Source organism: Nothobranchius furzeri, chromosome 5 (assembly GCF_043380555.1).
Source record: "Nothobranchius furzeri strain GRZ-AD chromosome 5, NfurGRZ-RIMD1, whole genome shotgun sequence".
NCBI lineage: Eukaryota > Metazoa > Chordata > Actinopteri > Cyprinodontiformes > Nothobranchiidae > Nothobranchius > Nothobranchius furzeri.
Window position 1 is genome coordinate 61735125 of NC_091745.1, and position 26748 is coordinate 61761872.

At 42.2% G+C, this 26748-nt stretch overlaps 1 protein-coding gene across 2 annotated transcripts in view; it reads right to left on the bottom strand.

Annotated features, from left to right (window-relative positions):
* Positions 1 to 26748, bottom strand: part of mtmr11 (myotubularin related protein 11) — a 55399-nt gene that overhangs the window by 13868 nt on the left and 14783 nt on the right. For both annotated transcript variants that reach the window (XM_015949744.3, XM_015949743.3), the window contains exons 2-9: positions 9633 to 9702; positions 5205 to 5341; positions 3974 to 4043; positions 3589 to 3728; positions 2773 to 2857; positions 1069 to 1216; positions 849 to 936; positions 455 to 543 (exon numbers count right to left, since the gene is read on the bottom strand). In XM_015949744.3, coding sequence (XP_015805230.3) covers positions 455 to 543; positions 849 to 936; positions 1069 to 1216; positions 2773 to 2857; positions 3589 to 3728; positions 3974 to 4043; positions 5205 to 5341; positions 9633 to 9702 — 827 coding nt within the window. The remainder of the gene's footprint in view (positions 1 to 454; positions 544 to 848; positions 937 to 1068; positions 1217 to 2772; positions 2858 to 3588; positions 3729 to 3973; positions 4044 to 5204; positions 5342 to 9632; positions 9703 to 26748) is intronic.

The window sequence follows — 26748 nt, forward strand, 5'->3', positions numbered from 1 at the left end:
AGCAACTCTGAACAAGCTCAGTGAGAGAATCTGACGTCCTCGGAAAATGACTTTGTCCTCATTTTTATGACTTTGTTTGCCAGCACAGCCTTTCTTATTACCTTCTGCAACACACAAACATCTCCAGCAGCTTAGAAGAGTCCAAACTTAAATTCTGCTTCTGCTCTGAGGTTAAATAACTCTAGATAGTTTTCATTTCTAGCTCCGAGTCTGTCATGTTTTTCCTCACAAGTCTGCAGCTGGTGACTCAAAATTCAGCCAATAATCTGTTTTATGTTTAAATGCTGTGAACTTCATTTGTTTTCATGGAAAAAGACAGAATTGAAATGGAAATGTTTGAAACAGAAGATGTAAATAGGAAGAAATATCTGAACTGTGTGAACTTTGAGGCACATCTCCAGGATAAAGTCAGCCAATTTTAACACCACCGTACTTTTGTTACGTTTCCACAGACCTGATGTCGTCCTTCTCGTGGTAGATGTTGTTCTGGAAGCTGGACATCCGCAGCAGATCGCTGCCTCGGGGATGCCTCCAGCACCAGCGCTGCATAAAAAAAACACTAATTACACATTTCACACGAAAACGGCCCAAACTGCACATCTGCACACATTTTTTACTTTAAAGGTTGATTTTTCTGATCTTGTAATGCAAGAAGGCATGTGAGAGATGTTTACTACTGAGTCGTGAATAAATTATCAACAAGGAGGCAGAGCATTTCATCGATATGAGATTCAGATTTGAGTACTAGATTCAGATTCAGATTTGAGTACTATTTGAGTGATACGAGTTCAGATTTAATGAAAACAGAATGAACATGACCTAAGATGACGATTTAATAAATGACTCACGGGGATCCGTCCCTCGTTAAAATGGGAAAAGCTCTTCTTCAGCTCCGTGTCCAGAACCTTGTGTGGAACCACGATGAATCTGGACAGACTGTCAGCAACAAACAAGAACAGCAGAGAACATGAAGAACATAAATCTGGATCTGAATCCTGGAGCACACCAGGTGGGATCTGGTTTTCTGTGAGATGGAACTGTTTGGGTTTGCACGCCCGTGCTTTTTACCTGGTGGACATTTCAAAGCGGTCGTTGACTGAACTGACTCTCCAGCTGGTGGCTCCACACCTCTCCAGCTCCTGCTCCCAGTCTGAAGCTGACTCAAACCAGTTCATGTGGGTGTCTCGGCGACGGTTGCTTAGAAACTGCTTCATTTCTGGAGGAGGTAAATGAAATCAAAAGCTAAAGCGGAGGTTTGTTTTGGGGCCAGATACAGTTTAGAAGATCAGAACACTATTTTTAGAGGGACAGCCTGCATTAATGACCATCACATTCCTACATTAGTAATAATGTTACTAATGTGCAATAATGAACATTATATAGTGTAGATACACCTTATGAGTAGGTAGATGCTCCACCCATCCAATACTCATGCGTTACTTTTATTTTACCGACCGTCTCACAGGATCAGGTCAGGAAGATCCGACCACACGCTCAACCTTTAGGGCAGAGGTGAACCCTAGAACACCTAAAGAGTAGTTGGGGGGGGGGGGTTGTATTATTCCTCCATGAGCTGACAGTCATCCACAGAGTGTCCAGCCTAGCGTAGCTTTAACATAATCTAACGTATTGTACGGGCAGGCTCAGGTTTCCATACCTGCTTGTTCAGATCCATGAGCAAACGTGCTTTTAACCGACTGCTTAATTATATACTTAATTTAAAAGGTTTCATAAATCCAGCTTCTTCAAACACGGACTGCCTCGGTCCAAACCGCTGACGGATTTCTTCCCACATGGTTTTGGATTCAAAGCCGAGGGAAAGGTTTCCAGACTCGACAGCTGGAGGATCCGTGAACTTCAGCTCAGACAAGATCTGGTGTCTCCAGTTTCTCTCCTCCGATTTAAAAGGATGTTTCAGCCACCCTGAAGTTAGCACATCAGACATAGCTTCCTGAACAACCTCAGTTTGGAGAAATAGCAGTTCACCCTACATGACTGGGAGCGAGTCTGAGTTTTGGGCATAATTGGATCATAAAGCTGCCTAAATGGACTCGGAATAGACTGAACTCAAGCTGCTGCTGTCATTAGAGTTCCCCCTGCCCCTGAGTGAAAGTCAGTTTCACACTGCACAGTTCTTTATGCAGGATTTTGCTCTGGTTTATGATATATGTGCTGGTAAACAACCAGGAAACACACAAACATTTATAAACTGGTGTCTAAGAAACCTTTACTAGGTCTGTGGAGCTAAACAAAGAACACTGGAACTGCTTGGATTCCCATTAGCTCATTTGACCTGAAGAACATAAACTCTATTTCTCTGAACAGAGGCTGCTCAGATACCCATTAATTATTCATAAGTCTTACAGTGAAAGACACTTAAACAGGCCAAAAACAACACGCATCTGACTTAGACAGAGCTCCAGATGGTCCAAATCACACAGAGAGGAGGTTGGAGAGATGAGAAACTGGGATCACAGATTCGCTGATGTGTTCAGTCTTCGGACGGAGTGAAACCAATCAGACTTTCTGTTTGAAACCAAAAGAATTTCATAGACGAAGCATGAATAAAAGATCTGTGTTTCTGATTTGAGAGGGCGTTTGGTTCCCTACTCACTGAACCTCTAATCTAATAAATATTCACGAGAGCTCAGATATGCAGAAAACCTAAGTCTAACTGGGTCTGGTGTCTTTTCTGATGTTGACCTCAGCAGTAGACGTCGTAACTGCACACATGTAGAAGATGACAGACGGACCATGTATTAAAGCACCCACCTACACTTCCAAGGGCAGCGTTCTGGAAAGATAAAACAGCCCCGGGTTTGAGAGGCTGGTATGTCCTGGCGATGGTGTAGGTTATCTGAGGAGGGAAACCACAGTGATGTCATCAACTTTCAGCAGTCGGGCAGATCAGCTCCGCCATGCTGATGTCGCGTCACTCTTTAACGACTGATGACTGCAACCGTAAATCTGATGTTCAGCGAACTCTGAAAGAAGCTGGAGCACATCTAAAACACACACACCGCTACACAACCCACCCCCCCCCCACACACACACACCCCTGCACCCCAACTTACGAACAATAACACATATCTGCACACAAATACACACATCTACTCGCATACAAACACACATTAATAAGTATACACACACACCTACAGACACATACACACACGCACGCACACAAACCTTTGCATGCATGCACAAGCATGCGCGCGCACACACTCATACACACCTCTATGACCCGAGTGTCTAGGGTATACACACACACCTACAGACAAACAAGGACACACATTTGCACACAAACAAATATACACACACCTACAGGCACATAGATACACACACACACACACACACGCACACCTCTATGATCTGAGTGTCAAGGGTATACATACTCACAAACCCTTACATGCATGCACACACACTCATACATGCAAACACACACCTTTATGACCTGAGTGTCAAGGGTATACACACACACCTACAGACGAACAAGAACACACATCTGCACACGAACAAACCTACATGCATACAAACACACACAAACAAGTATACACACCTACAAACACGCACGCACGCACAAAGACGTACCTCTATGACCTGAGCGTCAGGGGTCAGCCGGTCAAACAGGAAGCACGTGACCTGCATGTCTCTACAGTAAAGCACCAGTTCTTCTGGGGTGAACTTCAGCGAGGAGTTGGGAGTCACCAGCTTAGTTCTGTTGGGTCCAACTGACAACAGTACCAGTCAAACACAAAACATCTGAATACACTCTTTTTAACATTTGATGAAATATTTGATGTTAAATGTCTCTGTGGGAACAATCAGCAGCTTTCAGTTTATCATTTATTAATAAAAGATCGGCTACTGGAGCCTCAACTATAACAGCTAATTAGACCTAATGTTGTCAGTGGTCACAGCAATAATCCAGCTGATAAACACAACTGTGACACGAGGGACACGAGGTTTTACTCACCAGCCACGACCTTCTCGATCGATGCCAAGGCGACATCATGATCTCCGAGTAGGATGGGATCTGCATTGTCCTGCAGCAGAAAATAAGTTTTATTTTCTAAAAAGTTATAATTTAATTATTATTATTTATACAATATCAATGACACAGAAAAATAAAAAAACCTTCAAACTAACTATGCTGAATCCAGCAGTTGTAAAAACAAAGAACACACGTATATTTTTTACGAGTTAGGGCATTACGGGGATGAAGAGATAAAGGTGAATGTATAATCTCACACGTCCAAGATTACAGGACTCGCTACGGTGCAGCAGCAGATTTTATTTCCAGCAGGATAGTATGGAGTCAGGAGATTTTATGATTGTGACTGAAAGAACGTGATTCTGGATTCAGTCAGCTGAAAGATGAGACGCTCCATCGTGTAGGCGGAGCTTGGAATAGAGCTGCTGCTCCTCCTTACTGTACCAAGTCAGCTGAGGAGGTCCATGCCTGCTGCTTGACAGAAATCCAGAACCTTCTGGAGGAGTAATACATCTTATCCTACGTGTGCCCTGCACTCATCTAATAAGCATCTGCTCGTAGTCCCCAGAGCTAAGTGCAATTGTCATTTTAGCCCCAACAAACTTCCACTTGAGATTAGACGTCCAACAATACTCTAGAGTTTTAAAGTCCAGCATCTAAAGACAACCTAAGTTGCTTTTGGTCGTTTTGTTTCAGCTCAACACCTCCGACCTAAGCGATTTACTGTGTGTTTTGTTGATCGGTTGCCATGCTATTGTAACAGGGTTTCATATTTATGTGTTTTAATTGCATTGTGACTTTTGTTTTTCCCTTTTTAGTGTTTTATCGTTGCTTTTACTGTGTTCAGCACTTTGAGCCACTTTGATTGGTGGTAGTAAAGAGCTTTAGAAATGAAAAGGACTGGGACTTGCGTGGATCCTCCCAGGAGGAACGCTCTGGGTTCCTCCCCTGTACACATTAGAGGATAAACATTAGAAAATGGTGGGTGGGACAAGACTGGGGTGGATGGTTAGGAGTGTGAAGTTTCTCATCTGAAGCTGCATAATTCCAATCAAAGAAAGTACAAGATGGATCATTTATTCATCCCAAGTTTTGAAATGATGGAAAATGAAGTCAGTGTGATTTCAGCATGACTTCACTACTCTTCTCCTTTAGACACCCATGTAACATAACACGTGTAAGAGGTTAAAGGTCAGTTCAGCTAAAGCCTCACATCGGGTTTGGAACTGTCCTGGGGTACGAAGGCCACTCTGAAGTGTGTACAGAACAGGGTACCGGAGATCCAGCCTCGGCCTTCACTGGCTGTCAGCTTCTTCCTCACCATAATGGCTCGCTGGAGCACACACTCCCCTGGCGATGACAGGATGTTAGCATGAAAACACAGTGTGTTAATCGAGCCAGCGTTACTAAAGGTCTTCGCTGAATTCAAATCGCCTAAAGAACCATCAGTAAAATAAGGAAGACATCAGGCTGAAGATGAATTTGACATCTCCTGACTAATCCGATGTTAAGAGTGTGTGAGGAGGATTCAAAACAGGAAGTGAGCAGAGAGAGAGCATTGTGAGCAGCTGGGAGTGGGTGGGACAACATCCTAAACAAAAAGGTACGTCCTTCAATTGTTGGATGTTCTCCGACGGATGAGCAGAAGGAAAGATAAAGGTACAGTTTTACACACTCACCGGGTCTGTTAGCATGAAAACGTCTGAGTCAGAAACAATCGGAGCGTCGGGAGAGACGCTCACGTTTGGAGAACAGAGACTGAGGGAATAACTGGAATTCCAGAACAAAGGTTCCCAAAACAAACCTTTTCACTAGAATAATCCTTTAACACAAAACACACACACACACACACACACACACACACACACACACACAGAGCTGTGAAAAGGCACATTTACATCTCTCCCACTGGAATACAAAGCTTCTTCCAGCTAGTCTGTGGGTTTCCATGGCAACAGAGTCAAGAACAGGCTACAGAAGGTGGTCGTTTTGTCCACACCGAGACGAGGTGATGTCTCCTCAGAATGCTGCTGAGAGAGTTCCCTCTCTGCCTCCAGGAGGAAAGGCCTCAGCCGAGCCAGGCCGGGTCCTTCTCCTAGCTTCATGAATTGGGGAGCAGGAAACCACACATAAACAGGAAGTGGCCATTTTTACACATCAAACCCTCGTTTTTATGCCATTGAGAAGGAGGAAGAATAGTTTTTCTCCCAACACCCTAATTTACTAATCAGAGTTTAAAACCTGTGATTAGTTCAGGATTTCCAGCCGTGGAAAACCACAGGAGACAAACTCTGAAGTAACTTTTATGAAATCGTCTCAGCCGCACATGTTCTCGGCACAAAGATTTAAGATAGAGAGCTCTTGGCTGTGGCTCTGCGTTCCTCTTTTTAAACGTCTCTCCAGTGAGCAGCAGAGCTAAAAACATTCCTGATCCGAGACAAAAAAATTCCTGTTTTTAGTCTGTTAAGAACTTTGTTCAAGCAGGTGACTTAATGCGGCTTAATCCAGAGTGAGTTTATGAAAGAGGTATTGTTGTCTTCTCATCCAGTAAAAGCATTTATGTTCTTCCTGGTCAGCTGCAGACTTAACTGATGCTAGGGCTGATGCCATCGTTTTTCCAGCCTCAACATATCCAGGTTAAGAAATATACAACTCTATTATTATTATTTATTATCATTACTGAAGTGCAGTTTTGGTTGCTGTCACTGGATAGGCCATTGTATTTATTGTTTTGGAGAGACGGGGTCTATTTTATAGTTTTTGATGCAATATTTTTTAACCGAGAGTGAAAGTCCTTTTTTACTTATTTTTTGCTTGTTTGTTTTATTTATTTGGTTAGAAGTTCTGGTTCTGGACATTCCAATGCTAAATAAAAGTTTAATTGCTGCATTATTACGATGTATTACAATTACGATGACAATATATTGTCCAGCAACATTTGTCATCGTCCCAGGCCTAGTTGATGCACCTAAAATTATAATAAAGGCTTTATTCTATTTAATTGACCTTTAACTGAATCTGTTTGGATAAAAACATCTAAAAATGAAGTTAAGCTGCACAGAAAACACTGAAACTGCTGTTTTATAACAGAAACAACTAAAAAAGGATGTTTAAGACAAGAAAAATAAAAATCAGCATGATGTCACTAGTAAAGTAGTTACATATTAAGAATAATCTCAACGTTTTGGCAACAAAGATATTTTTAAAAGCTTATAAAACAATATTTTTACACATATAGAAACAGGATCACTTGTGTAATTGCATTTTTTTAGATACTTGTTGTTCATCATTCATCTGTATAAGAACAGCTTGATAAATCTAACACAAAACTGTCAAATTAACATAACATGTTTTAAATATAAAGCAATGTTACAACAAATGACTTAAATTTGGCTTTTTCTTTTATTGTCAAAAATAAATAACAGTCGTTTTTAAATAAACTGTTTTTGAATCAAAAGGAAAAATATGAACTTTTACTTTAGGATCTGAACTGGAATCAAATGATAATTTGTAATGACCACTGTAATAATAATATGTTTTTATGAAGGCGGGGCGGTTTAAGGTTAAATGAGGAGACGGATCTGCTGAGAGATCTGAACCACATGTTTGTTGCCATCCACATTTGGTTTTCATTTTCAGCTGGGATGCGTGCAGAACTGAAGGCTTCTGCCTTCCTGAGTCCACAGGGAGGAGGAGGAGTGAAGATCAAGAACAGCTCATGAGGAGTATGACACACAAATGTCCTAATCATGAGGAAGAACGGCCTTGACATAAAGTAAACAAAGTATTTCAAATCAGTATTTCTGCATCAGGCAGTGGTAAACAAGGTCGCATCGTCCTGCCAGTAATGCATTTGATCTAAAAAAAAAGCACAAAGAAAACTGCTGCGGCGCCAGTCCATCCATCAGCAGGTCATGATGCTGACTGACAGCCCTCAGTAACTTTATCCAGAGGAGGAAATAGGGACGAGCTCTCTGAAGAGGGTCCCTGCCTCTAGCATTGTATGGGGATGGACGGTACACCCCGTCCTCCACCCGCAGCATTCAAACGGTACATGATCTACCTATGGCTGCTAGAGCGGCCCTGGCCCGTTTGCCCTCCTGCAGGCCAGCTCAGTTTCTGAGGTCCAGTGTCCCGGTGTCACATGAGAACACCGATGCTGCTGCTCACTCGTTTCTCATGACGGTGAGAAAGGACTTCTGCAAATTAGTCGCTTTATTCAGTGATCTGCAGGTTTCTCTGTAAAGAAATCCACTTCAATAGACCCCAGTGTGTGTGTGTGTGCAGCAGTCAGGGTACAGCCCGACATGAGAATAACCTTCTGAACGCCCACCCCAAGTCATCAGAGTCTGCAGGAGAAAGTGAGAGTCTTCAGGTGCAACATGACCCGCCTCACTGACTCCTTTGTGTCTGAATGTGAACTTGTTCTCACTAATTGTCTCAACACAGTCTGGTGTGTGTGTGTGTGTGTGTGTGTGTGTGTGTGTGCACATGAGGAAAGAGAATCATTTCTCTATTCAAACAAGGGGCGTGCACCAGTAGTAACTAACTCACAGATAGCCTAAATTAGGTCTGGGTGTGAAAATGAAGAGAACAAAAGGCAACACACACACACACACACACACACACACACACACACACACACACACACACACACACACACACACACACACACACGTCACCCTGAGGCAGCTCCTCGTGAACAGCTGTGTTTCTAATCTAGCTGGAATGAAGGTGGAGAAAGAGAACAGAGATGGAGAGAATATTAATGGAGGAGGAGGTGAGTTCCACAGCAGGAAAGACAGAAATAACAGGAGAAAAAAAAGAGTTGACGTTTTACAGCAAAGTGTTCAAATCCAAAAATAGAATCTGGCAGATGTCAAGCACAAGAATAGTGATGAAGTATTTGCAGAAAACAAACGTGTGAGTTCACAAAAAGCTTTTATAAAAGGACAAATACAAGAAAATAAATCTTAGACAAAAATAACGGTTTCATTTTCACTCCTTATTAAATTACCATATATGGCTCACTTCCTGTCTGTAAAAAAATACATCTACCAGGGAACAAGAACGCTACGTCAGGTTGGCTGATAAATGGTTAAAATCATTTGTAATTAATGAATGTGTAGCTTTATGCATCAGGACCAGTGTAGTCCAACCCTGGTCTTCCAGCGCCACCGTCCATGTTAGGTTCCTCTGCACCAGCACACCTGGTTTTAATCAGCAGGTGGTTGACAGGCTTCTGCAGAGTGTGATGAGATGCTGAACAGCTGATTCAATCACTGAAGCAGGTGTGTTTGAGCAGAGAAACAACTGAAACATGATGGACCTCAGTGGGACATCCATGCAGAAGAAGAAAACAACAATCTTTTATATAGCGCCTCTCAAGATTAAAATCACGAGGAGCTTCACAAAAACAAAGAAAAATTTAAGTATAAAATATTTCAAAAATGATTACAAATATGTTTAAAAGGAGAAAAGAAAAACATTTAAGGAAAGGGAGAGAGGAGATGAATAGAAATGAAGGAAATCAGAGGATCCCGGGAAAGGCGGAATAAGAACAGAATTAGGAGAGGGTGGTGACGAAGGTCACGCAAAAGCCAGCTTGGACAGTGACCATGGTAACACTGACTCTTCCTACCTGGTAGGCAGCGCAGTTCGAACATGTCTCGACTCCTGGCATTGACGCCACTCTGGCTCAGCATCCTCTCCTTTAGGAGGAACAGAGGGGAGACATCAGCAGAGTTAATCACTACCAAGAGTTTTATTATATAAACCTGTTTAATTACTGGTCAACCAATCAACTACAACTATCTCTAAGATCTACACACACTGGTCAGACTGGTTCTAGATGACGGAAAGACAACAGCAGCTCAGATCAGCTCTGGTTTCTACCAAGCCTTGCAGAAGCTCACCAGCTGCTACAGATGGACTCCAGCAGCAGAAGACCACCTGGTGTATCTCCTGTCTGCTAAGAACAGGATCCTGAGGCTACAATTCACAGAGGACCTCCAGAACTGGGCCAGAAGAGACTGGAAACATCTTTCCTGGTTCTGGTGAGTCTAGATTTCAGCTGGAAGATCAGAATTTGGTGTCACCAACATGAAAGCATGGATCCATCCTGCCTGGTATCAACGCTTCAGGTCACTGGTCGTGTAATGGTGGAGGTGTTCTTGTCGCTCTCTGGAACCCCTTAGAACCACCTGAGCCTGAGTCTTGTTGCTGACCATGTCCTTCCCTTTTTGACCACATGGACCCACCTTCTGATGCAGGATAAAGCACCAGGGAATGAATGAAGCACAATTTCACAGAAGCAGAAATTGAGGTACTTGTGGGTGAGGTGGAGAAATGAAAGGAAGTGTTTTTGCAAAGCAAATAAGAGAAAATCCACGGAGTGGCACAGCGTTGCTGAAGCCGTCAATGTTGTGAGTTCTTCAGAGAGATCTGTGGCGGATATAAAAAATGGTCCAATCGGGATTCGATCCCCAGACTCCCAGGTGAAAGTCACGCGCGCTAACCAGTCAGCCAAACGAAGATCTCTATGGCGTTTGAAGCGTGCCACAACCCGTGCACGCGGATTGGGTCCACAGCGCGCGTGTGAACGGAACTCGCGAGCGAAAATATACATGGCGATAGGTCATTTGTGCACTGAGAGGGAGCAAACTGTGTCTGTGAGCGCACAAGGATGTGCACAAGTGACAAACCTGCGTGCGCGCGTTGTCAACGAGCACACGGCAGAGGAAAACGTGCGCGCGCGGCAGCGTCTGTGCGCGCTCGGCAGCCTCTCTGCGCGCTCGGTTTCTGACTCCTGCTCCCTCGGCTGTAAGGGCTTTTGGCACTCTGGAGGCGTGGCCTGTGGCAGATCTTCTCTGTCCTCTGATTGGTTAGTTTACCCCGCACTTTACCCTCTACCTATCTATATAAAAAAGTCTGATGTTCAGTAGTTGCTGGCATAGCTCAGCTGGGAGAGCGGGTGACTCTCGCCCCGGAGGATACAGGTTCGAGTCCGGGCAAGGAAAATGCAGTAGATGTCATGTTAATTTTTCGTAATTCCAGGTATTTTACAGTTGTGACCGTTCAACTGTCATTAAACGTCCGAATGTTTGCTGGGCAGTGTTTTAAAAAGTGCACATAAGCTAGATGGTTTTAACCATATAAAATTACACTTTTTGTGATACTGGAAAAATACATACTGAAATAAAACTACTGATTGAAAACTTTATGACTGTGGTTGTACAATATATGACTCACTAATACACTGCAAACTCCCTTAGAGTGGGGCTTCGAGAGAGAGAGACAGAGAGAGAGAGAGAGAGAGAGAGAGAGAGAGAGAGAGAGAGAGAGAGAGAGAGAGAGAGAAGTTTGGTGCACTTTATATATTTCAAAACATGTTTTTTTTATTTTAATGATGCATATAAATAATTAAAATGTTAATTTAATGAAATATTTCTATTTTTTCATTACCTCACCCTTGTTTTGACAAAAACGGGACCTTGCTGGATAATATCATGGAGAAACTATTTGTTCACAGTACATGGCTCAGTGAGGATCTGTGTACCAAAGGAGGAGATACTCAGAAATCTGTCTGCAGATTGTTACAACCCAGACTGGAAGTGGTGGGCTGTAATAAGAAAGGAGACCAAACAGAGGAGTGGGGGTTCAACAACTGATTTATTTAACAAAAGTAAGGATTTACTAAAGCAAGTTAGTGAACAGAAAATGGCCAGTGAGGACTCTCCACCACACAGGAGAGACCCAGTGAAAGCAGAAAAACAGTAGGCTTTGTAGGCAGCACCACACCCTGAGCCCAGGTGCCTCCAAGGCTGCTTAACGAGCTGCCTACAACAGAAGAAAAACATAATTAAACACAAATGAAAACCCAATGAGACGGTGGGGGCATCACAACACGTTCAGGACTACCCAAACACCAGTAATTCTTGACTGCACTGATCTGAGGTGTCAATGGCCATATTCCCCTCTCTTCCAGAGTCATATATTTTCCTCAAGTTCAACTGCACTCTGAAGAGGCTCATTTGGATTGTGCCACATAGGCCAGTGACCTTTGTCTCAGCACTGTATGCTGGAACTATCAGCGACCAACCTGGGAATCTGGTGTGTTGAAAATGCTACAACTAGAGATGGTCATCATGGTAGACAGGGGTTTCTGCATTGATGACATTGTGCCCTTCAAAGTGTACAGGCCAGCTTTTCTTTCTGGCAAACCTCAAATGTCTGCATGTAAAGTTATAGAAACAGAAGCCATAACATCTCTGAGTGCATGTGGAGCGCTCCATTCATCTGGTCCAAGAACACAAGCTTTTTGATTGTTATTCCCCTCCTTGCATTTGTAAATAATCAGCTATATGCTGTGGTTTTTCTCCTTACCAACTTTTAAAATAGCCCACTAGTGAAGGCCTGGGCAAAGAAGCCTGATGTCTGAGAACCTCAACATATGTACGGCAACCACACTGTATATTTACACACTTTCATAAAGAAGCTGCATATCAAGCTTTCATTCAGATGACCTTCAACAGTGCTGCACCCTGCTGAGGGACATCCGAGTAAAACCTTGAGATAGCCATTTTCTGTTCACTAACTTGCTTTAGTAAATCCTTACTTTTGTTAAATAAATCAGTTGTTGAACCCCCACTCCTCTGTTTGGTCTCCTTTCTTATTACAGCCCACCACTTCCAGTCTGGGTTGTAACAATCTGCAGACAGATTTCTGAGTATCTCCTCCTTTGGTACACAGATCCTCACTGAGCCATGTACTGTGAACAAATAGTTTCTCCGTGATATTATCCAGCAAGGTCCCGTTTTTGTCAAAACAAGGGTGAGGTAATGAAAAAATAGAAATATTTCATTAAATTAACATTTTAATTATTTATATGCATCATTAAAATAAAAAAAAACATGTTTTGAAATATATAAAGTGCACCAAACTTGACTCAGTCCATTCAACAATTCTAAATGGACAATTATGTAACTCATCAATTAATTATTTGAAAGGATAATTTGTCAATTAAATGCTGAAAAAAATAAACAATACATTAATGAGGCAAGAACTTTTTAAACTTGAACATACCTACACCCACAAGTCTATTTTTACCTGGTTAAAACCATCTAGCTTATGTGCTAGGGCTGCAACAAACGATTATTTGGATAATCGATTAATCGGATGGGGTCTCGACACGATTAATCGATTAATCGGATTACATGGGGAAATTTTTAAAAACTGCTAGGGAAATGTTATTTCTCTCCTTCCTTCACTTTATTTAACACAATATTATTAGAAAACAGTTCAATAGCAGAAAAACAACATGCCATCACCTAAATTGTCTTATAAGGTGTATAGACAGAGACCCTAAGCTACATCTATCTGTGACCTAAAATGCTTGGTCCAAGTTAAACAGCTTAAGGGCAATTTTCATCTGTTTTGTTTGATCTCATCTGTTGACATTTATTTTAAATGTAATTAAACATAGGCTGTGAATTAATCAAAATTGATCACTATTTCCAAAAATGACTGAAAAAATACCAAATAAAACAAAAGTAAATGAATGCCATCCTCCTTGCGATGATGCCCTGGGCAACTGCCATAAAGTCACATCAAGAAATGCTGCTGATCATTCCAATGATCCCAAATAGACTCACATTAGGCCACATGAAAGCAACTGAACCCAAAAATATATTAACCAGTATATAACTGCACTCTCACACAACACGCCTGCAGCAACAGTTAGGACTCCTCCCTCCCTTTGAAAAGCGTTTTTGCTTCTGAGGACATTGTGGCTGTAAAGCCACATGCTAGTAGTCTGGCCCCGGTGTGATCAACCAGTTTCTGCGGGAATGTGACGGCGGAACCAGGGCCAGATTAACACTTTGTTGTACCCTGGGCAACAATATTCAAGGGCTCCATCATCACGACCCAAGGATCACCATAATGTGGTCACATACAGAATATTTTACTGTAATATGCAGTAAATATACTCAATACTTTAATGCCTGACAACACGTAACCCGCCCAGAGTAACCTTTGACCCACCTCGTGTGGACTGACCAATGAGGAGGGGGTCTTAACTTGAGGCCCTCTCTTCATTGGTCAGTCTGCATGAGACTGACTCTCAACTGACGTTCAGTCGTAGGCAGCGAAGCGTCTCTGTGCAGTGCAAAAGCCCAGTTGGACAGTTTGTTTAATGTAGGGTGACCATATTTCCATTTCCAAACAAGAGGACAGGTGATCTGTGCCTACACTGAAAGAATGGCAAAAGCAAGGTTTTCCAGTTTATAATTATGAGTTATGTTAAAACTACATGTTTTGATTCTGCTTCTTCTCTAAACATGATTCAATCATGAAACTTCAATCAAACTGTTCTTGTTGTTGAACAGACATGTTTCATAAATGATCCTATGAAATGAAATATTTGCACTTTGTGGTAAAGCCCCTCCCACATTTAGAAAAAGCAAGTTCCCTCCCATTTTATTCAACCGGGAAAAGACCTTTTACTGAGGACAAAGAAGGAGCCATTTTGTCAGTGTCTTTGTGGGACTTCATACGTCTTATAAAAGGTAAAACTTATTAAATATTTAATATTATTACACAGCATTTTGAATGTTTCACTCTTACTGACAATAGATTGTAACATTTTATGAAGGGGACAAGCTAATTTAAGTTAAAAGTCGAGGACGAGGCTCACACACGATGTGACACAGGCTAATTCAGAGATGGGTACAGGGTAATTCAGCTGATGCTATAATATATATTCCTGGCGCCAAGACAAATATGTCTAAAAATGAAAATTAACCGAATATATGTATATCTAGTGTGATAATTCATTATTAATTTGGTTCCTCTTAGCTTTTCAGAGTGCCTTGTGTCTGCTTCGTGTGTATGAACCATATGAACCCAGCCCAAAGCTGTCTGCTGCTAAGCTGTGATGCTGGCTGTGAACTGAATGGAGGACAAGTCATTAAAACTAGGTGAGTTTGCTTCACATTCCGTTTGCAACAGGGTTTAATGTGAACTCTCCCGTGGGTCAGCTCACGCCGGTAACGTGGTTAGCTGGATCCGTGATGTAAATAAATCGTTTGAGTAGCGAACATACAGGTCTGAGTTCTGTGACGTGTATCTTATAAGAGCCCCAATTTGAGCCTAATACCAGCCACGATGAGCTTTGGAGGCAGGTTTCTTCATCTGAAATATAACGTTAGACAGTTTGTCGAGACCCGGGCTTCGTTTGAGTCGGGTCTTGTCGGAACTGGATCCGGGAGCGGTCTAATATTCTGAAAGGGCACGTTCCGGTGTTGTGCCATAAATCGACTCGCTGCCAAAAAATGATTAGCTTAGTTTTTTTCCAGTTCGGAAGTTGTTTTAAGTGTTGCTATTTGTCTTAAACGTTCACAATGAGGATATTTTAATCCTTTTTGCAATATTTGCGATTGAAAGATGGTTTGTGGTAAGAACTGGCTTTCTTTATGTTGCAGCCTTGCTACTAAAAAATAAATAAACAATGTAAAATGGCACCCTGTATTGAATGTAAACGTTGTATAAATGTAAATAAAAAATTCTCCAGCGATTTGATTTTTTCCCCCTTCCTTTCTTTAGTGGCTAATCATTTTTTGGCAGCGAGTCGATTTATGGCACAACACCGGCAAGCTAGACTTCTTTAACTCTCGTCATTGTTTGTTTAAAGGAGGTAAGTGTATCCACAAAACGAAACTATTATTTACAACATTTTTAATGTTTACAACAGGGAAATAAGTGCGAACTGTGAGAAATTATGTCTGCGTGGGAAGGGGGGCTCTATGACGCAGGGAGGAATAGAGGTGTGTTTTTTTCTGGTGAAATTTGCGTTAACTTCGACAATAAGGGCACAGTTATTATTTTTTTTCCAAAATCAATTCGTTACTCCGGTTGTAATATTTTAGAGTTAAGATAACCCACAAAACCCTGCTGTCTGCTTTGATGTGTTCATAAAAACAAACTATAGGAGAGAAATAAAAAATGTTTTAGTCTCACCCTAATTCAACTTAAAGTAAAACAACAGAAAGGCTCTGTACGTGATGAGATATTGTTGGAGCCAGTAAAAATGTGTATCTGAGAAGGCCAAACGCACTTCACAGGAAGCAGGCTTTCTGTGATGTGCGATTCTCCTTGGTTCTCAGGCACACTTTTTTACTGGCTCCAGCAGTGACTACTTTACATGCAGCCAGTACTCGGGTTTCTGATAAATTCTGAATAACCCGTTTACATGCACAAGCAGAGAGTTACCCCTGTATACATGGAACTTCTAATATCCTGATTAAATAGCTTGTGCATAATCAAATGTCTATAGGACCTTTATGAGCTGAAGAGGATATGAGATTCTGGACTTTGCCTCCGAAAGGCTCATCGCCAGATTGGACACAGGGACAAGCGCTATTCAGCCAAAGTTTTATAATCAGGGAACATTTTCTAGTTTGGAAAACAGGGTTTGGAAAACATTCGCTTCAGTGAGAGGAATCTTCTCGCATGCGCTGCGATTCAGTGACGCGCTCCAAGCTCCGATCTCCACATCTTCAGCTCACTGTCCACCTAATGTGCACACTGACAGCAAGCTGCGCTGAGCAGTGTCCAGCTCAGATGTTCTGATGGGAATCATTTCTTGATTGATTTAGCTACCTCTGCGATGTGCGTAACAATTAAAATGTCAGCATCTGCAGCCTTGAGGTTTCTCTGTCAAAGTAATCGTTCAAATACTGGAAATAACCAGTCGATCCGAACCCTGCCATTTAACTTATTTAACACCAGAGCTATGCACACTGCACCGTAATCTCTGTCACTGTAAATGAGGAAAAAATCTAATTGATCAGATCCTTTTCTTACCTTATCAACATTGTTTATTTGTAAAGTTTCATTCAGTACAAAGTTGAATTACAACAATCCAATGAGACACAGCATGAATTTGTACTCTGAACAGTTTAAACATGTTTTAAAAGGAGACACGTGTGATGCATCAAAAAGTGGCACCTGCTCAACTATTAAAATCACTAACAGTGTGAAATATATCAAAACATTGTAGGCACAAATGGGCTTCAACTCAATTTTATGCAAATTGTTTTATTAATAATCTGTTCAAAGATAACTTTGAGGTACATGAGCGAATGGTACTGGTTGGAGTCACTTGTGATCGGTTAAAGCAGCTCTCGGCTGTCTTAGGGTGTGGAATTGGGTAGGCCCCACCCACAACGCTGCAGCTGCTGTGGCTCCCAGTTTTCTTTACTGTGGGAGACGGGTAATATTGGCTCTTTGATGGGAAAAGGTTGCCAACCCCTGCCCTGAGGTAACCCTTTTCTGACCCGAATATCAGGTCATGTAAACGCATTTCGGGATAACCCTTTCAAAAGGTGTGCTCTGCATATGGATAAAAAAATGAATGCAGTAAAATAAAATACATTTTTATTAAATATTCATTAATTAGTTAACAAGCATAGAGCCACATCCGATGGATGAAAGAGCTGCATGCAGCTCCAGAGCCGTGGTTTGCCGACCCCTGCCCCAGGGATAACCCAGTTTTAAAAACCCGGTTATGAGCATAACCGGGATTTTACCATGTTTACATGGTCTTGCAGAACCGGGTTATTGCAAATAACCGGGTTTTGAACAGGTTATTGGCTGCATGTAAACACAGTCACTGTGTGTATGTAACAGCAAAATGTAATTGTCAAACATTCTAATTATTATTTTTCTTTCTTTACAGTAGCAGTGTCCAAAAAGACGAGTGAAGGTTTCAAATTCAGCTCTCTGGTAGGAAAACAGGTGTGTTGGATCAAGGCTATCAGGTAACGTAATAGTGTAGGAGCTGGGGCAGTATTCTTTTATCACATTTTTAGAGAGCCATGCTCATCATTTTGATTTTATAATAATTCAAGTTATTTTTGTTACTTAAATGCAATACTACAACTACCATTGTCTTCTGGAATAAAAAAAAAGAAATCTACAATAGAAGATTGGAGGTTGTCCGCGAAACACCCATGGTTCAAGATGTTCAGGAACGATGGCCGGCTCTCTTTAATGTGTTGGAGGTAAATAAAATAGTTAATGTAAATTAAAGTTGTTTTATGAATGTTGAATGAAAATTTTGTCTTGGTTCTCTAGATAAATGCTGAGTTCGAGAATCACTACTCTGCCACTTCAGTCCCGGTTCCTTTCGCAGCTCGACATTCTTTCTCCAAAACTGCTTGCACTCTACAAAAAAAGAGGCGGACAGATTGGCAAACGACTGCAAAGTATAATGGACCACATGACAGATGTGAGATTTGAAAATGCAATTCAAACTATCTTCGTTAAGAAAATGTACTAGTTAAAATTAAAACTGTCCCACATCCAATAGGAAGATGACGTTGACCTTGGACGGGAAAGTATTCTGAAAGGCCTTTGTGTGTACCTCAATGAAGACCATGAGAACCTGATAAGAGAGTATGTGGTGAGTGCAATGAAAGTGGTTCAATGACTGAAAAATGCTACACACCCAAAGAAGAACACTCATTTTTCACTCATGTACAGTGACGGAAATAACAGCTCAGTGCGCATGGCTCTGGTGTTAATCAAGTTTAAATGTTTTCTTTGCAACAATCTTCACAAGAAGGCAAAATAGCCAAATAGCAGAGTTCGCATTGACTGGATATTTCCCGCAATTTGATCGTTTATTTTTTTTTATTTATTTATTTATTTTTGAGAAAGCGAATGCACCATTAGCGAAACGGAAGCTAACATATCAAGCTAATTATATTTACCTACCGGAGCAGATTAAGATGAGGATGTCTCACTTAGATTGTTGTCGCTGGTTTCATCATCACCCAGTTACCCATCACATTTAGTGACCCAGTGGACCCAAGCTTTAGCGTGCGTTCTTTCTACCATGCTGCTCTGTTTACAACTGGTTCGCAGCGAGCAACGACATAACGCTCTTGCGCATGCGCAGCTGTCTTGGCAAGTTCTCGTTATGAAGGACGGGTACCGAAACGAGGCACCATTTCAAATGACGTGAATCGGTGCTCGGTCGGTACCTTGAAATACACCGAATTCGGTACCCATCCCTACGTGTACACACACAGGTGCTCACATGGTGCTCTCATAATTATGGACTTGGGCATTTTCAACACATGCCTTAAGGCTGTGGTTGGCACTTAATGCACTGTGATTTATTATTGTGTGATTGTTCTGTAAAATGATGTTGATTTTATATTTCTCCATCAGGTTGATGCAGTGATAGCATGCTCTTGTTGTATTGTTTTGTGAAGCAGACTCTTGTTCATCATTGTTTATTTTTCCGCATTAATGGAGCTAGGTATGGCACTTTGTATTATCTCCCTGGGTCTGTACAAGCCATAGATGCCCCACTTTAGCCACAGCCCCACATCCCTGACAGATATTACATAAATGTTAAAAATATAGCTTACCTCAACTTTTGTAAAGTTTCAGGTGCCACCGAACAGCAGCAGCAGAGACAATCTCTGAAAAATGTCTGCGTCACGGACTCCGTAGTTTTCTGGAAGTTTTTTTTTTTTTACAAGTTAAGAAAGAAGGCGAACGTGTTTCCTAAATCACGTCTTTTTTTACTAATTAATTATAGTTAATGTGTTAAAGTCCCAGCCCTAATTTGTTTATGACCCTAACCCTATTTTGCAGGGAGACGATGAAGCAGCCTTTGGAGATTCTGTTGAAGGAACTACTGTGGGGATCTTCACAATAAAAAGACACGAAGCCCAGCCTGGCCCAGATGATGTTGGAATTGTCCTGGAAGGCCATATCGTCATCCAGGAGCTGGACTATGTTCCACTGGCTTTTGCTCTGCTGTTTGGGCTTTTGTACTGTTTAAACATGGATTATCCTCATCAACTCAGGTACACTTTTGAAGTCTTCCAGAAAGTACTTATGGAGCTAGATGGTGCCTCACTTTCAAAGAAAGCCCAGGTCTTGAAGAATAGACTCTGTGAGTAATGCCAACTTGTGAGTACAACCTGCACAGTGGATTACTGCTGTTCTATTTTTACTACTGTGCAAACACACACACACACACACACACACACACACACACACACACACACACACACACACACACACACACACACACACAGTTTTTAATACATTTTCAACACACATACAACAGCACAAACCAGCCATTGCCTATGCGTTATGTCACCCGTTCAGAGACTTTAAGATATGCAAGTTTGTCACTCAAGTGGCTAAAGGTTAAGTGTGGATCTACTGTGATCAGAGTTTTCACTGTATTCTTTGGTGTGTTCTTTCTGAGTTGGGTTTCTAATTCCATTTTTAGTTCTTTTTAAAACACAGGAAAGGTTTTTCTTTACCTGCTAACGTTTCGTTTGCGGCAGCAAACATCGTCAGAGCTGATGCTGAAGGTGGCGTCACTTCCTTCTCAGTTTATGTGTGCGGATAAACGGAGAAGGAAGTGACGCCACCATCAGAGTCAGCTCTGACGATGTTTGCTGCCGCAAACGAAACGTTAGCAGGTAAAGAAAAACCTTTCCTGTGTTTCACTGGATTGTTTAGTTGATTTCACTTTGAAATAAAATTTAAATATATACAGAACAGATTTAAAGTACCTTCTGATAAATCAAAAGGTTTCTTGTTCATTACTTTTTATTATCCATGTGCCAAAATTTTCATGCATTTATCTTTTCAATAAAAGGTAAAACTGTTAATTGTGTTTGTCCTTTTTGGTGCTGTAGTGTATTGCTTTTAAAATGTAATTTCTAGCTAAATCACATGTAAAGCAGGTCAACATATATGTATATACACATATATATATATATATATATATATATATATATATATATATATATATATATATATATATATATATGAGAACACTGCATCTGAAATGTGTAAATGAAATGTAATTTCATTACAAGCTCATTACAAGCTCATAACATAAAATATGTCCTTACAGCATGTATGTAACATGTCAGATTTACATAACTACATCATGTACACTCGGTTGCGTGAGATTAAATTATGTTTTTGTTTTATAACTGTTTTATTTTGTGGCAACATGTTAAATACATGTTGGATTTACGTAATTGAATCATGTACATTCGGTTGCGCAAGATTAAATTATGTTTTGGTTTTATAATTTTTTTATTTAGTGGCAACATGTTAAATACATGTTGGATTTACGTAATTGAATCATGTACATTCGGTTGCATGAGATTAAATTATGTTTTGGTTTTATAATGTTTTTATGTAGTGACAACATGTTAAATGTATGTTGTACTAACATGAAATGTTCCTGTTTAATTAACATGTATTTAACATGTTGGCATTACATAAAGAAGTTATAAAATCAAAACATAATCTAATTTCATGCAACCGATGTACATGATTCAATTACGTAAATCCAACAGATCTTTTTTTTCAGTGTATGACATCACACTATGGCAACGCCACACAAACCATGTTGGGACCCATTTTTTGTAAGAACTAAATTAATATCATATTCTGCCAATAAAAGGGCTCTAAAACAACTCATATGTAAATATTTTGCATATTTAATGCAAAATCTAATTTTTCTGCTTTAGTGCAGCAACAAGGTTTTATTAATAATAAATTATTATACCTTTTGTTTTACTACAGCATCGGTAAGCTTCCTGTGCACAAATTATTAAGGATGCTTGTTTCAGCTGTGAGATTAGACGATAGGATCAATGAAAAAATAAGTTGTCACACACTCCATGGAAACTTTCAGAGAATCCACAGATAGTGGCTTTCAAATGGTTTTGTTACTTTTTGCAAGTTTAGAAAAGAAGCAGATGAGACAGCATGTCTGATAATTTAGTTTTTCATCTGATAATATTAGAACATGTCAGTAATGTCTGAGGGGCTTTTATAAACACCATATAACTAACACTACTGGAGAGGGCATGAATTACACAGAGGCTTCTGGGGAGCCCAGTTATTTGGGGGGGGGGGGGGGGGGGGGGGGGGGCATTTTGCCTTGGCCCCCAAAATGTCTTGAAACGGCCCTGGGTGTGTGACTGAGTTTTGAAGGTGATCTGAATTGTATCAGATGTATAAATATGACATGTGTAGAACTTATTGTTTTTTACTGGTAAAAACGTGTAGTGGAGATAAATCTACCTACATTTTACTTTTCAACACTTTGTTTTGTTTTCTTGTTTTTTTTTTTAACTATTTTCCTGTCCTGTCTGTCTCTCATCTTCCTGCATCTCCTCTTAATTCTCAAGAAAATCTGTTGCCTGGATTCTTACCTTTTCACCTCATCAGTTACTTTTGAGCAGGTCAAAGGGATCTCCTGACCGAAAAGCGCAGAGCGCGTTTTCGATGCTGCGTCAGTGAGGTGACATCACCACAGCACAGGTGATGAGCTCCGCAGTAGCGAGCTTCAGGCACAAATAAGACAGAAAATAGAGAACATGTGCGGACATGAACGATCGTATGCTAATTATAGTTTTTTGGTTGCGCCACTTTGAGAATGGACCGTGCGCTGGAAGCAGCTGCCTGGATCGCTGTGCAACAATGTGGAACCGGTTCGCAGCAGCGCAAGTCTGCCGGCTCTCCCTCGCGCTGATCTGCCGGTACCGGCTCTCCCTCACGCTGATCTGCGGCTCTCCCTCGAGCTGATCTGCCGGCTCTCCCTTGCCCTGATCTGCCGGCTCCCCCTCGCGCTGATCTGCGGCTCTCCCTCGCGCTGATCTGCGGCTCTCCCTCGCGCTGATCAGACTTGCTCTGGTCTGCGCGCAACGGCGGGCGGGAAGGCGGGGCGCTTTTGGAAGAGTTGTGCGACACAACGAATCGATGACGCAATTCGTTGCCAACGCTTTTAGTAATCGATTTTCATCGAATTTATCGATTCGTTGTTGCAGCCCTATTATGTGCACTTTTTAAAACACTGCCCAGCAAACATTCAGACGTTTAATGACAGTTGAACGGTCACAACTGTAAAATAATATCACAGGAATTAGGAAAGAATAATGACATCAACTCTATGTTCCTTGGCCGAACTCGAACCTGGATCCTCCAGAGTGAGAGTCACCCGCTCTCCCAGCTGAGCTATGACAGCAACTGCTGAATCTCAGATTTTTTTATATAGATATGTAGAGGGTAAAGTGCGGGGTAAACTAACCAATCAGAGGACAGGGAAGATCTGCCACAGGCCACGCCTCCAGAGTGCCAAAAGCCCTCACAGCCGAGCGAGCGGAATTAGAAACCGAGCGCGCAGAGAGGCTGCCGCGCGCGCACGTTTTCCTCTGCCGTGTGCTCCTTGGCAACGCGCGCACGCAGGTTTGTCACTTGTGCACATCCTTGTGCGCTCACAGACACAGTTTGCTCCCTCAGTGCACAAATGACCTCTCGCCATGTATATTTTCGCTCGCGAGTCCCGTTCACGCGCGCGCTGCCATGTATATTTTCGCTCGCGAGTCCCGTTCACACGCGCGCTGTGGACCCAATGCGCGTGCACGGGTTGTGCCACGGGTCTGACGCGATAGATCTCCCTTGTCCAAGTAGCCAGGGCGCATGATCAATCAGGTCACAGTGACAGGACACACACTGTCTCAGACGCATGACATTCTGTCTAAATCTGTCCCCCTGCTGATATTCTGCGCTTCAGGCTGTGTGTGTGTGTGTGTGTGTGTGTGTGTGTGTGTGTGTGTGTGTGTGTGTGTGTGTGTGTGTGTACGCACGCGTGTGTGTGTGTGGGCGTGTGGGGGGTCTTGTTCTGTGTGAAAATGAAGCAGTACAAGTGATAATGCTGCAGGATTTCATAATGCTATCCTTCTCAGCAGCAGCACTGCAGGTGCTCTCCATGTCCAAACTGTGCGTAAGCAAGGTCCTTAGTCAACTTAAAGTTACGCACATTTTTCCACTACGTTTTCTTTCATAAATCCCAAAGGTTGTGTGGAAAGTTGCTTACGCAGTTTTCCGACCCCATTTTGTGCGCAAGCAAGCTTGATAAATGAGGCCCCTGGTCACAAAGCTCAGATCATCTGGTTTCTATAACATGACAATGAGTTCACTGGACTCCAGCGGCCTCCACAGTCACCAGATCTCAGTCCAGTCCAGAACCTTTGAGATGTGGTGGAATGGTTCTCTGTATAAACCAGAACCTCTGAGGATCGTTTAAAACAGCGGGTTGGATCTATGGCTTGAAGAACTGAGGTGGTTCTAGCTAATAGATGGCCCTTGTCTGTGTTACACATACTTACGTAATAAACCAGTGACTGCTTGTGTTTAAGTCTGGGGCAGACAGTTCTCCTTCTAACCGAAGCCACAAATCCTTCATAAAAGCAGACCAAACAATGACACGACATTCTGGTGTCACCTTTGGTTCTGACAGAAGTCATGACTCGGACCGTTTCTCTCTCATTTCAGGGAACTGGACTTGCTCACAAAGACAAAGCAGCTCAGACCTGTGATTTAGTTTCCATGTCGCGTTGTTTATGTTCCGGGTCTCTCCAACCATCACAAAGTCTCGAGCGCTGGAGTCCAAACAGAACCCAACGGAGCCGCAGAGGGTTCCTACAATCAGCCAGTGAGCTTACTGGCACACATGCTTTCACTTACGTGTGCTACTAACCCCCACTTGTGAAGGCAATCCACAATTATCTGCCTGAAATCCCATAATAAGCTAGGGGCTGCAATGTGAGAGGACTGTGTGATTATACAGGTGAAAAACCAAGAAGCTCTGAGCCTCAAACTTCCACCTCAGCAGTTGGACTGAGCTCGACCCACCACCAAACAATGAAACTGCTGTTTGGTTTTATCTGGAAATACGAGCAAATCTTTAGTCAGCGGGACGGGAGAACAACGACTTCACTCAGCCAGTGCTACCGACTTACGGGATGGAGAGTTCTGGGTAAGCAGCCAACTGCTGAAATCCTGGGACATGAGGAACAACACACACACACCTTCGCTCCGTTAGAAAACTAACATCACACTATTCACATACTTGTTTTCTTTGTAGGTGAGAAAAATGATCTGCTTCCGCTAGAAAAACCAACATTCTGCAGAATTATTATAATAAAAATGTTTGACTCAACTCAAAGAAGGGAACACAAAAGGTTCGGATTTTCATGTGAACACATGAAAAGAGCTTAAATCAAAGGAGTCTGCCTGGAAACATGAAAAGTGCAGGTTTCATCATGAATTTGGATGATAAAAAACCAGCATCAGTCACTAAAGCGACTACAGGAATAACAACCGCACACGGGCTTCTCCTGGCCGGGTCAAAGCAGCATTCAGTCTAAGATGGAGCTCATTAGAAAGCACAAAATCTCTCCGATGCAAATTCCACTTCAGGAAAACACATTTTATTACCAGTCAGAACAATAAAATTTTATAGTTTTTCCCCTCATTAGGTTTTGAAATGTCTTATTTCTTCTTTCTGCCTCTACATCAACACCCACAGAAATCCCACAGCTGAACTCCTCGTCCTTTTGTCAGCAGATTAAGTCGGTCTTTTGTTTTGCTACTGGACTCGAGTGGACTCCGTCTGCTCGCTGAAGGTCGTCTCTGATGGCTGACGGCTGCATGTGTGGTGCAGCTACACGTCAACAACAAGCATGTAGAGGAAGGTTAGCGTGGGAGACGATGCAGCAGACATAAGGACCAAGGCTGTGAGACAACCAGACATGGACCTAAAGACAAACATCACACAAAGGCTGCATTTATGTCACATGACACTAAAGACCCACATTCCCTAAGTTGCGTTTTTGCTGATGTTTCACTTTCACATTCATTGTACGGCTTCTGAGTCACCATTCTGTCACTCACTCACTGCCTTCTTCTCCCCCCACTCCGCCTCCCTGTCCCACTTCTGCCCTGCTCCCCTCCCTCCTCCAACAGGGATGGAGGCCAAGCCGTAATGCAGTTTCCATTCCTCCTGGCTTCTCTTCACCACTGCAGCCACTCTCCTGCTCAAGTGCTGCTTGTTCGCCCATGACACGCTTTTCTTCCTCCAAACAACTTCAATGTGTGCTCCAAGATTTTCATTTAATATCAGAAATAAAATCATTTTATGTCTTTAAATATTAAAAATGTACAGGTTTGGTTTTGATTGTATAGTTAAGGGTGGTAAAGTTGGGCAAATTGAGTCTCAGATAAACAACACAAGCAAGTGGTGTCCAATCCTGGTCCTGGAGGTCAACTATATTGTGTTTTAGTCGTTTCTCTGATTCAATAGTTAAATCACCTGTTCACCCTGTTAATCACCTGGAGCCTCATTTATCAAGCTTGCTTACGCACAAAATGGGGTTAGAAAACTGCGTAAGCAACTTTCCACACAACCTTTGGGATTTATGAAAGAAAACGTAGCGGGAAAATGTGCACAACTTTAAGTTGACTAAGGTCCTTGCTTACGCACAGTTTGGACATGGAGAGCACCTGCAGTGCTGCTGCTGAGAAGGATAACATGATGAAATCCTGCACCATTATCACTTGTACCGCTTCGTTTTCACACAGAACAAGACCCCCACCCCCCACCCCCCCCACCCCCCCCCACACACACACAGCCTGAAGTGCAGAATACGGAATGCAGAATATCAGCAGGGGGACAGATTGAGACAGAATGTCATGCGTCTGTGACAGTGTGTGACCTATCACTGTGACCCGATTGATCATGCGCCCTGGCTACTTGGACAAATGAGATCTTCGTTTGGCTGACTGGTTAGCGTGCGTGACTTTCACCTGGGAGTCTGGGGATCGAATCCCGATTGGATCATTTTTTATATCCGCCA